General features: G+C 35.8%; 1 protein-coding gene across 1 annotated transcript in view; it reads right to left on the bottom strand.

Moving 5' to 3' along the window:
- Positions 1-11,571, bottom strand: part of LOC125646923 (uncharacterized) — a 60,990-nt gene extending 49,419 nt beyond the window's left edge. Inside the window, exons 1-3 of the mRNA XM_048873586.2 lie at positions 10,566-11,571; positions 6,095-6,244; positions 5,267-5,385 (exon numbers count right to left, since the gene is read on the bottom strand). Of these exons, the coding sequence (XP_048729543.2) occupies positions 5,267-5,385; positions 6,095-6,244; positions 10,566-11,207 (911 nt within the window). The 5' untranslated portion in view covers positions 11,208-11,571. The remainder of the gene's footprint in view (positions 1-5,266; positions 5,386-6,094; positions 6,245-10,565) is intronic.
- Between the last annotated feature and the right edge of the window lie 991 nt (positions 11,572-12,562).

Genomic DNA, 12,562 nt, shown 5'->3' with positions numbered 1-12,562 from the left:
TTTAGAAATTTGAAAGAATTTGAGAATTTAGTGTGATACTTAACTACAAAGTATTATTGGGCGTATGGGAGGAATCGATGGAGTATGTGAAAGTTTCAGATATGAGATGCAGAATAAGAGGGGTTATGACCTACATGAACAAATTAGACTTCCTCTTTGGCTGTCTGTTGGGTGAACAGTTGCTCCGTCATAGCGAAATTCTTAGCAACGCCCTTAATACAAAAACTTTGTCTGCTGCAGAAGGTCAGAAAATGGCTCTCGGCACGGTGAAAACTCTGGGGTCTCTTAGAACAGACGAAACTCTTCTCTCATTCTATGAGGATGCCAAAAAAAAGAGCCACAGATTTTGATATTGATGGTCCTGCAGTGCCTCGTCGAAGACGTCCTCCGAAAGAATTGACAAAGGATTTCTGTATCACCACGATATTTACGAAGATTTGTACAGAGTTAAATATTTTGAGGCAATTGATTTACTTGTGAATGGCATTAGAAATCGTTTGGATCAGCCAGGATATGCCAGATATATGCAGCTAGAACTGTTATTGTTGAAGGGGGCCAGAGGAGAACATTTTGATAAGGAATTTGAGTAGGTCACAATTTTTTACGGGACAGACATCAAAGCAAAAAATTTGAGAATTCAATTTCAAACACTCAGGTGCAATCTCCCCAAAGACATCACTTCTTCCATTCAGATAATAACTGAATTCATCAAAACAGAAGGCATATTACGGTATAGCGAAATTGCAGTTTTGATTGAACTTCTCCTTGTAATGCCAGCAACAAATGTTACCAGTGAAAGAGTGTTCAGCACACTTCGCCACATCAAATCGTATTTCCGATCAACTATTACCCAAGTTAGACAATCTGGTTAAAATTAGCTCTTCGATCCGCTCCTTTATTTCTTTTGTTTTGTCGCTACTCGAGGAGCGACAAAACAAAAGAAATAGAGGAGCTGATTTTAATCAGATTGCAAGTTAGACTAAACAAGAGGTACTGTGAGCAATGCTCACTAAGAATACCCCCCGCTTACCCCAATCTCCCAAAGGGTGTTGGTAATAGGTATAAACTACCTCTTTTCTGAGTGTAAAAAACAAATGGCATGACAAACCGAACCATATTGCTACTTCGATGTCCAGTGCGCGTGACCTTTGACCTTTTGACCCCAAAATCGATAGGGAACATCTTCATCCCATGGGTAGTCCATATGTATGATATGGTGACTGTAGGTGGAAAGGATAACGCTTTAGAGCCCGGAAACCATATTGCTACTTCGATGTCCAGTGCGCTTGACTTTTGACCCCAAAATCAATAGGGAACATCTTCATCCCATGGGTAGTCCATATGTATGACATGGTGACTGTAGGTGGAAAGGATAACGCTTTAGAGCCCAGAAACCATATTGCTACTTCGATGTCCAGTGCGCATGACCTTTGACCTTTTGACCCCAAAATCGATAGGGAACATCTTCATCCCATGGGTAGTCCATATGTATGATATGGTGACAGCAGGTGGAAAGGATAATGCTTTAGAGCCCGGAAACCATATTGCTACTTCGATGTCCAGTGCACTTGACCTTTTGACCCCAAAATCGATAGGGAACATCTTCATCCCATGGGTAGTCCATATGTATGATATGGTGACTGCAGGTGGAAAGGATAAGGCTTTAGAGCCCGGAAACCATATTGCTACTTCGATGTCCAGTGCACTTGACCTTTGACCTTTTGACCCCAAAATCGATAGGGAACATCTTCATCCCATGGGTAGTCCATATGTATGATATGGTGACTGTAGGTGGAAAGGATAACGCTTTAGAGCCCGGAAACCATATTGCTTCTTCGATGTCCAGTGCGCTTGACCTTTGACCTTTTGACCCCAAAATCGATAGGGAACATCTTCATCCCATGGGTAGTCCATATGTATGATATGGTGATTGTAGGTGGAAAGGATAACGCTTTAGAGCCCGGAAACCATATTGCTTCTTCGATGTCCAGTGCGCTTGACCTTTGACCTTTTGACCCCAAAATCGATAGGGAACATCTTCATCCCATGGGTAGTCCATATGTATGATATGGTGACGGTAGGTGGAAAGGATAATGCTTTAGAGTCCGGAAACCATTGCGTCTACAGACGGACGGACGGTCAGACGGACAACCCGATTCCAGTATACCCCCCCCCCCCCCACAACTTGTTGCGGGGGGTATAATAACCTGATGATCCTTCGAATAGCCGGAGAATCTGAATCACGGGGCATGGCAAATTAATTTGTTAGTAAGAATGAAAACAGACTATCCGTTTTCGGAAAATTCTAAAGAAAGGACTGAAAAGTTGTGACATTTTGATGAGCCTATAGCCAATTCCTGCAGCTCACTCAAGTACTGTAGTTTCAGTTACAATTTGTATATGAGTTCAATAGTCATTAGGAAGTAGTTTGTGTGTGTGTTCGACGTAGAAACATTTTTGTTGGTTTAGCCCCCCCCCTTTTAAATTTGCTTCCGACGCCTATGGATACAACAAGAGTCAACTAAGCAAATAGAGGACTGCTTGGAACATAACTTAGTTTTCTGGTATCAGTAGTTCTCATTGTACAGACGGTTGGTTGGTTGTTCCGTCTAGAATTTTTTTTACTGATATTGAAACGTCACCAGCTGTAGGAGAAGTACGACAGATTTTGACCTATGATTAGCGCTCATAGTCGTAGTAGTAAGGGTTCTTTAACGTGCCAACGCATGCCGCGACACGGGATTTCCGTTTTTATGGTCATATCCGAAAGATCTCTAAATGGGCGGATCCAGGAATTGCGGTTAGGGGGCGCAACATTGAGGCAGGGGGTCTGGGGACCGCCTTGAGGCCCCAAGTGGGTCCAGGGCTACGCCCTGGTGGGAGCCTACGTGGCGAAGCCCCCGACAGCTCCTGGATTTTCAAGATTTTATAGGGCTTGAAATATGTCTCCTATGTAGTCATGCTTACTATTTTCTATCATTTTTAATAAGGTGAAATTAATAAAATGACGCAAATTTTAAGGGGATTTAGAAAAAGTGAGTTCTCCCAATAGAATTGATTCAATAAATCAAAAGATTATGTCATTTATTTTTCCGAGAGTGGAAGAAATATTATTGTTTCTTTAAATCGTTTATATTTTTCTAAAGAAGAGCCCACGATTTACCTTAAATTTGAAAATTTATGGGGGGGGGGGGGGGCGCACCGGCTGTGCCCCCCTCCCTTAAATCTGCCACTGCGAACTCACGAGATTTCGGTAACGCGGGTAAATGGTCATTAAGTATATTTGAAGGCTTTGTTGCGTGATCTGTTACCCTGAGAATAATCCTTAATGTTTAGACAATACATGTACTGAATGCATTGACAATGTTGGACTAACGCATCTGTCTCCTATTTGACTAATTTTACTTTACTTAAGTTTGTTCGGGGGGAAATAGTGAGTATTTTCGACTAGACGCAAAACGGCGCGTGCATTTACACGCTCCCTCTCTAATATTTCATCTCCTTTTCCAGGCATACTTCAAGGCTCCTAAAGATCTGTGATTACTACTCATGTAAGTTCACATTTTCAGAACTGATCTTAATAAAAGGATGGGTTTGGACTTGTTTTCATGTACATGGGATTTTGAAGAACATTGTACCAATTGTCATAATGAAACTTAATTTCCGTATCTGCCCCAAGCATTGAAATCAATTTCTTAATGAACAGTAGTAATTACTTCGGGGCTCTATTCTAAATATACAAATTTCATATTCTCTTCGTCTGAAACGTACAAGATTTATTGATTGTTCCATCAAGGTAAATCCACAGAAATGTAATTATGAATGAATTAAATCTAAACGTAACTGAAGAGCGCACTTTGAAGGAGAGGACATTCTACACATGCTACAAGACTTCAATTGTCAGTTAATCCAAGAAAATTCGTTAACCCTACTGAGGCCATCATTAACAAATTTTTTTGTTTGATATACTCCGACCCACATTTTTCAAGTCGGGTAGGTAGGTCGGTATTTTTTTATTTTTTTTTTTTTTTTTTTTTTGAAAATCAGATTTACAAATTTTCTTATGTTTTCATTAAACACATAACGCTGCCAGACAGAATAGAGTTTAGAACATTCATTTTGTACACATTGTATATAATACATGTAAATCTTCCAATGTCTCATGAAATTTACTCAGGACGTTTTGCATTCGTCACAGTTATTAATAAATAAATTAACATCCCTTTTTGTCACCACCGGTTGATTCCGACATTCATAATAGCAATCACTTAAACACTTTAATGTGATCCATGAATATCCAAGTGAATTGCATGATGACCGCAATTTACAACAACTTTTAATATTACCCAATATAATTTTAATGCCGACTTTCCCGCATCGTTCAAATTGTTGTGACGATCGTGTTCCATTCGTGTGTCTCAGTTTAAGAGCAAAGTGAAAGTGCCGTTCACCTACATGTATTATATCGTTATAACATTTAGATAATCCTATATCAAAATAATATGCGTGTCTTTTCAGAAATATAGACCATCAACTTAAGCGCCGACTCGTGGTCCGCCATAATTTTGGTGCGCTATCCCACGTGATTTTTTTTTTTTTATCTAAATAACATGGCTTTCAAACTTTTGTACATAAATACGATCAGGCCTCGACGGGGGAGTTCGTAGCTCCTTGTTCTATCTTGTTGGTAGATAATGTGGTAATTTGGAGCTGTGATGCGGTATATTTGATCGTTCACATAGAAAAGTACTCGGCCTTTCTAGCTTCGCGAAAAACTTTTTAGTGTAGCGGAAATGGCCGAGTAGTTACGATTGAGAAAAGTGTTTGAAAAGTTCCTGGATTTACAAATGGTCATTATCAAAGTGAAAGTAGAACCGAAAGACGCCCTGAGGACATTTTGATATCAAGAATTCTGTAAAACAACTAGTCCAAATAAAAAAAAATGGCATCAAGTTTGATACTAATTCGAAGAATGTCTATTTTCCAGGGAGCAAATGAAAAAAAATTAAAATTTCCAAGTGCGGAAAAAATGATCGGGTCGGGGCAAATTTCACGGGTCGGTCGGAGTACAACAAACTAATCAATTTTTAATTTAAGCCTGATATCAATTGTTTTTGTTTTTTGGTGGGTTTTTTTTTTTTTTTTTTTTTTATAAATATACAAATTGTCTCTCCTAACACAGCACTCTACACATTTTATTATCATTCCTTCAAATGCACACGGATTTTAATTGTAATTTGTCCTGAATTGACACGCTATACCTTACCTCACATCCTCGTGACATTTATTGCAGAGGTCCCGAAATGAATTTGAACTGTACACGGAGAAATCACGTGATATCGCCACTACTACGTCTTTTGGCAAAACGACGGAAAGAAGATTTTTCTGGAAAACAGAATGATAAAATAATTAGTTCGTTTATTCGAACATAAAATTTACATGGACGATTACATCAGATTCGTTTTTATCTGATGTATTTCTAAACATAAAGTTATACATGTATGCATCATTATTGAGTCTCCTTTCTCTGATTTACTTTTATAAACGAGCCAAACCTTAAAACCTTTCCAGCTGAATTAGTTGAATGGCGGTTTTTTAAAAAAAACCTAGAGGTTTCGATGAGCTCTATATACTGACATTGTGATAATCTGGAGGTTTGGATGTATTCTGTATAAAGACATTGTGATAATCTGGAGGTTTGGATGTATTCTGTATAAAGACATTGTGATAATCTGGAGGTTTGGATGAGCTCTATATACTGACAGTGTGATAATTTGGAGGTTTCGATGAGCTCTCTAAATTGACTGTGATAATCAGGAGGTTTGGATGTGTTCTATATACTGACATTGTGATAATCTGGAGGTTTCGATGAGCTCTATATACTGCCAGTGTGATAATCTGGAGGTTTCGATGAGCTCTCTAAATTGACTGTGATAATCTGGAGGTTTGGATGTGTTCTATATACTGACATTGTGATAATCTAGAGGTTTGGATTTGTTTTAAATACGGAGTGATTATTACTGACAGTGAGGTATCCTTTAAGGTATTAGTGTGGCAAATTTAGATGCCCTCTATATACTGACAATATACTAACCTGGAGGGTTTGGGTGCGTTCAATAGCAATGTTTGTCAGGAACGAGTTCTTCACAGCAAAGAACGCATTTCTTAGGTAGGAATCCATTCGGTGATACATGTAGCTACCAAAGGCGCATGTGCAGAAAAATATCGTTGTGCTCAAAGAAATCTGAAGTTGTAAGAAACAATTAGCACATTAATTGCTTTCATGAAATCAAGGTGATTTTAGAATGCCATTGTTAAACATCCAGAGGATAAAACGGGGTTTTTTTCTGCGTGTAAATAATTAATCCTGCTTGTATGTTACACGTGTAAATAAATTAATCCTGCTTGTATGTTACACGTGTAAATAATTAATCCTGCTTGTATGTTACACAGAAAAGGAATCTTTGTTACTTTTGTTTTCATTTTGTTCCATTGTTATGTTTAAGTAAATAGATTAATATACTTCTTGAGACTTTCTAGAATTTAGGCAAATTTGATATGAATAAGACCATGATTATTTTGACAGTTCGAGAACAGTTAAAGACCTTAGTAATATTAGTAATCATGGACCTTTCTGAAACAATTCCACCAATTCTAAGATTGGTACTTTCATTTTCTAACTTCTTCCAGATTTTTTAATCCATTGAGGAATATAACGATCAAGCTTTATTCTGTATCAAAAACATTGGACAAGGTCGTAGAAGGAATATTCAATGTTTATTAATGCCCATTAAAATAGTTTACTGAACATTTTTCAATATTAGTAAGTGAATAACGTCTTGAATCAAGCTAAACTTGGCAACCGTTTTAACAAACATTTTGCATATACATGTATATTTGTTATGATATACATTCTGTACATGTATTTATCATTGATTCTAAATGCTGATGATAAGATGCTGAAGATACATATTTTAGATTGATTTTTACATCTTTAACTCTGCGCTGGTTAATGGAGGTTGAGATAACCGATAAATTACAGCGTATCGTCCAGTCAGCCATCTGCAGATGAAGATTACATATTGATTATTTGAAAATAGTGTAAACCAATATGCTTAATTTTTTGCATGATATTTATTTCTCATTTTTAATGCTATCTAACGTTCGGAGATGATAGTAGAATTTCCCAGAAATCAATTTGACAATTAATGTACAGTATCCTAGTAACCCTATCAATGTCAGGAATTATCATGTTTGTATCAGAATCACCGTCATAAAAACATGATAAATGAACAATATCTGTCAATGTGTATATACATGTACCCTATACAGAGACATTTTTAGTATTATATTCTTTCAATATACTTGCTTGTACATGTTTATTGGGTGCTTTTTGTGCTTTTTAAAATATATATATATATTCGAGATTTTTATGACGTAATTGGGTACATATTTTTATTTTGCATGTTGTTAAGGTGAGTGAGGTGTAAAGATGTATGTAAAGCGATATATATATTAGTATGTAAACGCAAATTTCTCAAGTTGAAAAATTCTACGATTACGAATGTTCTGTCGGAAATGATTTCACTCCAAGAGCATAATTACTTTCCTTTTGATTTGACCGAGCAGCGGAGTAAGGTACTATCGATTACTTGTTATGTGATTTTACCTTGAAGTGTTAATAACGAGCATTGCCCCCGTTCAAGTTCATTCGTTCGCTCAAACCACATTATACTCGTATATGTTACATGTACATGAGGTACAGTATATAAACATACATTTAAGTACAAATAATGTCAGAGTATATAAGAATGTATAAATACATGTACATGCAATACAATTGTACACATGTAGTGAAAAACTATTTACAAACTGTGTTAAGGAGGATAGGCTAAAACATAGACAATTTAGATAAACGTAGAGAGTTTTTTAAGTGTTTTAACCTTACTGGTTGACATAATTTTATGAAGTTTAATAACATTAGATCTTGTGTAGGACCTACTGAGCAGGTATTATATTCTAATATTTGACAAAGCACTGCATTCTAATATACAATACATAATGGAATTCGTCTGCAATTTTTGATTCGTTACATAAAACACCAAATCTTTCCTTGTACATGCATGGAATACTAATCCATCAACAGCCGAGTATACTTATGTACATGAAGATAGGTACATAGACACAGGAAAAAGACAGGTATGTAAAACAGGTAAAAGACAGGTATGTAAAACAGGTAAAAAAAACAGGTATGTAAAACAGGTAAAAGACAGGTATGTAAAACAGATAAAAGACAGGTATGTAAAACAGGTAAAAGACAAGTATGTAAAACAGGTAAAAGACAGGTATGTAAAACAGGTAAAAGACAAGTATGTAAAACAGGTAAAAGACAAGTATGTAAAACAGGTAAAAGACAAGTATGTAAAACAGGTAAAGACAAGAATAAGAGACATATATTTTACAATTTATGGCCCAAGGTTTGTAGAATGAAATGCCAGAATATTTTTTTTATAGAATTTTACCATAAATTAGAAACTTTCAAATTTGCATATCTCATAAAATATTTTCCACCCACCAAATTGTTTCATATATGATTTTCGTCTCATTGAATATTAGTAAATATTGTATGCACTTAACTTCTATATCTAGTCTATTTTGTATCGACATATTACTGCTGTTTGCAAATATGATTTCAGGACCACAATATAAACTGGTTTTCTAACTTATCGTGTTAACCTTTATAAATGAAGAACCCTATAATTATTATTATTATCGACAAGTATATGAAACAGATAAAACACCAGTATAGGAAAGAGACGTAAGAGATAAATATATATTTAGATAAAAAAGCAGGAAAATATGCAGTTCCAAAATATATTCAATATTATTTGGAACTGCATATTTTCCTGCTTTTTTATTTAATTATTTTGACTGTGTGATATCAACTCTTTCTATTTGGATTATATATATATATATATATATATATATATATATATATATATATATATATTGTTATCCGATTACTGAGACTCTTATTTCAATTTTGGATGTATATATTATATATATATATATATATATATATATAATCCAGAAATTTGTATAGCAAAATCTTGTGTAGTATGATAAAAATATCACAAAGCCGATAAGATATAATCAACTAGATTCTACAGGAGTATATGCACCTATACATGTAGATTGAGATACTTAACACATAATGTTCTTGCTATCCTAATTATCATTACCAAAAAAATTTCACATAATTTCCTTTTCTTTTATGTCATTTATTCGGTTACTTTCTTCAATTTTTGTCACTGTACAAGAAGTATTCTACGACGGACGTTCCTCTTTAACAGCGATTTTATTTAGCTTTTGTCACTGTACCACAAGTATTCTATGGCGGACGTTCCTCATTAACAGCGATTTTATTTAGCTTCGTGGCAGTCTCCGATACATTAGCAAGTATACTAAATCAGCTAGTAGAGATACATTGATTTTTAGATTTCATTTTGATTTTAATTAATTTTCCTAAGGTTTTGAGCGAATTTTTTTTTTTCATTTACGTGTTCTGTTTTACTGACAGAAGCCTGGGATCTCTGAATCTAATTGTTAAAAGTGAAGAATGTGATACACCTATCTAGATATTAGTGATTAACGGTCATTATTTCTAAGCAGTCTAAAGGTGTCAGTCTTTTGAGAAGGCTACCTTTATATTTGGAATGCCGACACCCCTATACACAACGGCCTCAGTTTCTTTACAGTAATATCAACAAACCCGTACATACTCATTTTCTTTGATGGTGAATCATCTCAACCTTCCCTGCTTATCAAAGAATTAGATAGCATATGCAGAGATAATCCATACAAAGGCAAAATGAATTTTACATTTTTCGAAAATCAGTTCAGATCTGGATTTTTGATAATCTTCAAACTTCCAGTTTTGTTTTGTTTTTTAAATTGAAGGCGGGCGATGTACATCAGCATAATTTTTAATAGAAATTCAAATTGAAGACAAACAATGATTTAACTGCTGGACGCTTTATGCATTTGTTTATCATCTGCATATCATGTTTATGTCTCTCAACTGGTTCGATACGCAAGAACTTGTTCTGTGCATGGTCAATTTTAAAATCGAGACAGGCTACAGACTAATTAGTTTATGTTACAGGGGTTTCAACTGTCTCATTTAAAGTCAGCATTTCGCAATTTCTATGATCGTAATATCGATCTCATTTACCATGTCATTGGGTCAAGTGTTGTCTGACGTGTTCCATACCAATTGTTAGGCCTGTCTTAACACATTGGTTTCGACTACGGATTAATCCGCATTCCTGATCAAAATATAGGGCCCATGGCGCGTGTGACCGGTCGACAGGGGATGCTTACTCCTCCTAGGCACATAATCCCACCTCTGGTGTGTCCAGGTGTCCGTGTTTGACTTACTCTTAATTTTTTATTCTTTATATACGTTATGAGATTTATCACTGTTCGTTATCTTCACCTTTTCATCATCAAATCCAATCATTTGAAATATGTATTAAGAAAATTGCATAGTAATAGAATCTTACCTGATATACAATGTCTGTGGACGATATTCCCTTTCTTGTCAATTTATATACAATGGTTGATACGTGTCCTAAAAACAATATAAAAGTCAGTCCACAGCAGGCCCAGTATCGCATGGGGAGGGTGATGAAGGCGAGAAATACAAAATACACGACCCACTCCTGCCTTGTACTGGTTACCGCGATGTCCTGCATATCCAGAAACTGCCAGCACACCAGTAGGAAAAACGGTAAGATGTTGACAAACTGTGCCACGAGGTGTGAAACACTGGTCTGAATTTCCCTGGCTACGTACAAACTTAGGATAGCGACATTCACCAGTAAGAATATGCACGTGGACAATATGGCCGCTACTTTCTCTTCCTTGAAATGAAAAATGCTAAGCGAGAAAGCTACGCCTCCCATCACGATGGACGAGATCGGTGAATGTTTAGATATGCGTAACATTTTCTCTTTTCTGAAGATCATGTATTTCTGTTCTATAGTCTGCGATCTGTAGCAATTCCACGGAAATCTCCCGTGGAGAACAGTCCACTCATCCTCTATATCCATTGAGTGATCGTCTGCTACTCTTATCTTAGCGGCCAGTTGCCAGTCGTCTGCGAGTGTAGGGTAGACACGCGCGTTAGCACTTGCCATCGTCATAAAAAGTGTTACTTCTCAAGTGTGGTATATTAGCGCATATTACATGTTTATGTCATTACATGGAATATGAGAGTTGCATATCATTTGATCAATAGGAATAGCCACCCATGTTCTTTGACAAATATCTACATTTATCTCCGTGTAGAGTTGTCACATTTGATATAATAAGCCAATCAGCGTCTAACCAGCGGTTGTGCACAATAGCCCTCAATCCCGAAGGAGCGACGCCTACTGTAATTACCCGAAGTCTCGTCTACCCTTTAATGAGCGGAAAGATATACAGAATAGTATACTCACTTAATCATTATCCAAAGGAAATACGAATTTTATAAAAAATTACTTTCCTTTTTCTCTTATTCCAAATGCACTTCAATCACTGGCATACCGCTCACTATATTCATATTCCATTTTTCAGCTGGTAAAATACGCACAACCATTGCGATAGAACAGCCTGATTGTGTTTATGAAAGACTGAAACCTCCCTTGATGAATGTGGTCCTTTCATTGATTCACTTTCATAAGCGACAATGACATGGTTCTCCAGATCTATAACATTAATACTGTGATCTTTTGATATCAATATCCAAAAGCTTTGTATAAAATCATTTCCGTAACTGTTCCATTGAAACCTCCGAAGTACTTTTGATGGAAAAGAAAATTAGACCTGCACGGAATGTACAGTTATTTGCTGTCATCTGATGATGATTTGTTTTTCATCTTTGCCAAATATACTTTTGATTAATTCTATCTATGTTGTTGTTTTCTTTCTTTATTTATTATTATTTTTTTTTTATTTTTTTTTTTTTTTTTTTTGCTATCGTTATTTTCGTTTTGTTTTCTCTCTTTTCTTAATTTTATTTATAATTTCCAAATTCTATAGATAATTATCATGGGCCACCAGTAGTAGTTTAACATTAAAACAAATCTACACATTTGTTTTCTGACCAGTACTGATGTTACAGGATACTGATAGTCCAATATAAATCGCAATGAACAGATCCTGTACAATCAACACAAAATAAGCGACAGTCCATCAGCGCTTTTGATCTGGACAAATGATCATTGTAAATTAATATTAACACTAGACAAACTGAGGTAATTAGATGGTCTCATTTTTGTGTACACAGTTTATAGAATTCATTCGTTATCATTCTGGAGCAGTGAATATCCAACAGAAGGAACCGTTCTCGATTATCAACGCGATACACACTTACCGTACATCTGTTGAATGCAAGGAAGAATTGATAAGGTCGCCTACACAACAGCAAGGACCAACATCCCCTACAGTTTGATAATTATCCAACTCATTCCTAAACCGGCTTACGCAATGAAGGCTTCTACAAATTTAATATCAT

The sequence above is a fragment of the Ostrea edulis genome, chromosome 6, assembly GCF_947568905.1.
Source record: "Ostrea edulis chromosome 6, xbOstEdul1.1, whole genome shotgun sequence".
NCBI lineage: Eukaryota > Metazoa > Mollusca > Bivalvia > Ostreida > Ostreidae > Ostrea > Ostrea edulis.
Note: the sequence above shows the minus strand (reverse complement) of the source record. Positions and strands in the feature narration are given on the sequence as shown.